General features: G+C 37.2%; 1 protein-coding gene across 1 annotated transcript; it reads right to left on the minus strand.

Moving 5' to 3' along the window:
• Window positions 1-2,416: 2,416 nt before the first annotated feature.
• On the minus strand, window positions 2,417-3,611 carry LOC113328001 (F-box/kelch-repeat protein At3g06240-like). Its single transcript, XM_026575101.1, has 2 exons — window positions 2,708-3,611; window positions 2,417-2,625 (listed from the first exon to the last, which is right to left on the minus strand). Exons 1-2 carry the CDS (start codon window positions 3,609-3,611, stop codon window positions 2,417-2,419), a joined length of 1,113 nt encoding a protein of 370 aa, XP_026430886.1.
• Between the last annotated feature and the right edge of the window lie 217 nt (window positions 3,612-3,828).

Genomic DNA, 3,828 nt, shown 5'->3' on the forward strand with positions numbered 1-3,828 from the left:
GGGATTAGCATGAATCCAGGAATTTACAATCTCACGGGATTATAAATTCCCCGGATTCATGAATTCTACAACCAAACCCATCATTAGTTTCATCTTTCCAAAGACTGAAAATTTTGGTCCAAGAATCCATAACTCCATAATCTTTCATCACCCACAGATCCATGATCTCTGCAGCATTAACTGATAGATAAAGTTCCTCTCCCAAGACACCCACTTCCATATTTTCATCATATGCATAGCAACTCGGCATTTGGATTTCTTTGGTTTGCACTTCAACCATATCGAACGAAAATATAGTTTTACTGTATTTTTTTTATCCAGTGAATAATTTTATTTAAAGGCGTGACACATATATCAGAGTCAGATAATACATTGTAAGGCATATTTCCAATACATTGCCATGAATTTGAACCTAATCTACAGACCCAAACTTCAGAAAAGATACCGCCATATCCATCATGGGTCGATAATTTGAACAACTTGTAATCTTCAATTCTCCTATCATAATAAACCCCACATCTGGACAAGTCATCATAGTATTTGCAACTAATTGATGTTGGTATTGGTATTTTCTTGCATTCTCGAGTTAATGGATTCCACAAGCAGATCTTTCCGTATGCATTCAATTTATTAGAGGATAAGCATAAAAGGCCATCACATGAACCAATACGTAGAGTATTCGGTATATACATATCAGGAGGAAGACATTCAACCACCATATGGTAACATGAGGATGTTACATCAAAATCTATCGTATCAAAAGCATCTTTATACCGGTAATGAGGATCCTCGTATGAAGCAAGTAGAACAGTAAATTTGCTGTTTTGAATAGCATGGTGAAGGTGCCTCTTAATAAACTTAGGGTTTTTAAATAATTCATACCATGTTCTGCATACACACCTGAACCGAGAGATGGATTTGACTGATGACTTCGTAAGTATATAGGTGACAATATCTTCGGGAAGGCTTGCCATCGTTGCTTTTGTTTTTCTTCTCTTCTTTGTAACTATTGCAAGTCGAGTGGTTATTGTGCCTGTGCCTGTATATGGATATAGTGAAATCCCAATACGTATCTTACCAAATCAAGATACAGTTTCCTAATAAAACACCAAAACCCTTACAATTCCCTACGCGAGACGTGGAGGAGAGGCTTTATCTGGATTAGACCACGCAGCTAATTCCAAGAATAGACATTGGTGTGGAACAGCCTGATGCAGAAAAAGAAAACCCTCAAGTTATGAAGCTTGATATTTGGACGTCTTTCGGTTTGCTCCACAGCATATGGCCCGAGAGTTCGATTTGAAGCTTAGCTTCTTCACATTCCGACATCCAAATCATGGTTCCTGACTTCCTTCTCACACTCATGGGAATTTGCAGCTCATTGATTACACCACGGAAACCACAGTGGAGTTTTTAGTGTTGGTCATGAATATATGTCAAGGGGTTTTGCTTGTTGATTGCACCTGAAAGAATTGTTAGTATCAGTACTAACGACTTTACCACTCTATCAAACAACTGTAAGCAATTCTCCGTCTATGTTAGCAGATAATGAATATTCATGTGAAATGTGGTCAATTGAGACATGCCTTTGTACGAATTCTCCCAACCCCTTCCTCCTATTGATGAGTTCGGAGGTGGCCTATTGAGATATATTTATCAATAGAGAAACTGAGATCTTGGTTGGACTTGATAAGAGCCAAGCTCATAGCATCTGGTATAAAGCAAAAAATGTTTTGGCCTTAGTCACATGTGCATGTTGTTCACTGAGAACAGACCAAAGTACTTCTAGAGAAAACCATAATTTATTTGATTTTGTAATTCGTTGAGTGACAGTAAAACAGCAATTCAACAAACAAATGTCATACAGACCACCAACATATTTACTGCTTCTTTCTTGGATGACCACATTTTCAGTTTCATCGCAGTGAAACAAAAATGTCGTCATACTCTCTTGTTCAACCATTTGGAGCAATATATCCTTTGCCATGATAATTGTTGTGCGCACTCAGGAAATCTATACATATGTAAGAAGCTATTTTGTATAGCAACGAAACCCTTTCAAATGGATGCACAGAACTAGAGATGGATTGTCAAGGATGATCATAAATAGTCTATGATTAGATGTGCACATATAAACCCACAGCCATATCTCAGCAAATGCAGACATATTCAGTTAAAAACCCAAGTGCAGTCAGCGCCTCTAAATTGGTTACATGCATAACAACTTGGAAACTTTTGGAGTTGCAATTATATTACACCAAGTAATATAACAAGAGCTGAAAATAAGTGAAAATAGAAGACTCGTCTCTTCTAACTAAAATAGAAAAATAACCGCACTCTCTTGTTTAATCATTCCGAGCACAAGCTAGCGCCCATGCCCAGTGTACAATGTAGATCTTTTGCAGGTTTACGGTATTCACACCACTTTAGAAATTTGTGTAGCTTCTACGAATTCACCTGAATTGAGTGAAACTAGACTTCCAACAAAAATAGTCGGAGAAAAATGTTTTGGCATGTTGGGGATATCCAAATTTGTAAGACTTCCATTAATTAGGTCATATATGACTAAACCATCTTCGCCTGAATCTTCTTCATCCTCGTCTGAATCTTCATCATATTTCCAGCCTGCATGTCCGTGTAATAAAATCTTACGATTCTTATTGAGATACTGCAAGGGCCGCAACATTTCAAAATTTATTTCTTCTACCGAAAGGCTTAAAATCTGGGTCCAAGAATCCATAACTCCATAATTTTTCATCACCCACAGTTGGATCTCCTTTGCAGGATGAAGGATTAACTGATAGGTCCTCTCCCACCACACCCACTTCCATACCATAAAACGAGTACAATTCATCATCTAGAAAGCAACTGGGTATTTTGATCTCTTTGGTTAGCTCTTCAACTATATCAAACGAAATTATTACTTTATTTTTTCCCATCCAATTGATAATCCCATTTAAAGGCTTCAGAGGAAGCTCGGTATTATTGAAATCATAAGGATACATATCATAAGGCATGTCTCCAATTTTTTCCCATGAATTTGAACCTAATCTACAAACCCAAACTTCAGAACAAGAATCGTCTTTGACTACTGTTCTGAACAACTTGTAATCATCAATTCTCCAATCATAACAAACCCCATATCTCGAACAGACGTCCCAACACTTGTTATTAATTAATGTTGGTATTGATATTTTCTTATATTCTCGAGTTAATGGATTCCACAAGCAGATCATCTTGATCAGTTTAGTCCAACTAGGATCAATACCGGTGGATAAGCCGATTAGACCATCACATGAATCGATAAGTAGATCATTAGGTACATACGTATGGCGTGGGAGGTCAGTTTGAGTAATCATATGGTGAGATGAGGATGTTACATCAAAATCTATGGTATAATAAACATCATAATATATACCAGAACCCGTATACGAAGCAAGTAGAACACTGACCTTGTTGTTTTGAATAGCACGGTGATGGTGAATCTTAATAAACTTAGAGTTTTTGAACAAATCGTACCAGGGTTTGCAAACACACCTGAACCGAGAGATCGATTTGATTGGTAACATCGAAAGTATATCGATGATAATATCTTGGGGAATGATCGCCATTGTTGCTTTTTTTTTCTTATCCGTTTTTCTTATCCGCAGCCGTAGTTTTAACCAAGTTTTTTTTTTTCCTTGTACTTTTTATTCTAGGTATTGCAATTGAGAAGGTAGGGTTTTGTCCGTACAAACAGACATATACATGGAGAGAGAGGGTCCAAAATACGTTACCAGATTATAAGATACGTGCTGGTTTATTGTTGCAGTGATCTGCCACTTCGTG

This window comes from Papaver somniferum, unplaced genomic scaffold (assembly GCF_003573695.1).
Source record: "Papaver somniferum cultivar HN1 unplaced genomic scaffold, ASM357369v1 unplaced-scaffold_107, whole genome shotgun sequence".
In the NCBI taxonomy this organism is placed as follows: domain Eukaryota; kingdom Viridiplantae; phylum Streptophyta; class Magnoliopsida; order Ranunculales; family Papaveraceae; genus Papaver; species Papaver somniferum.

Excerpts from the sequence above, each read along its gene's own strand:
- LOC113328001 (XM_026575101.1), bottom strand. The coding sequence starts at position 3,611 with ATGGCGATCATTCCCCAAGATATTATCATCGATATACTTTCGATGTTA. Across the intron at positions 2,626-2,707 it reads CCCAGATTTTAAGCCTTTCG|GCTGGAAATATGATGAAGAT; the intron begins GTAGAAGAAATA and ends ACGGACATGCAG.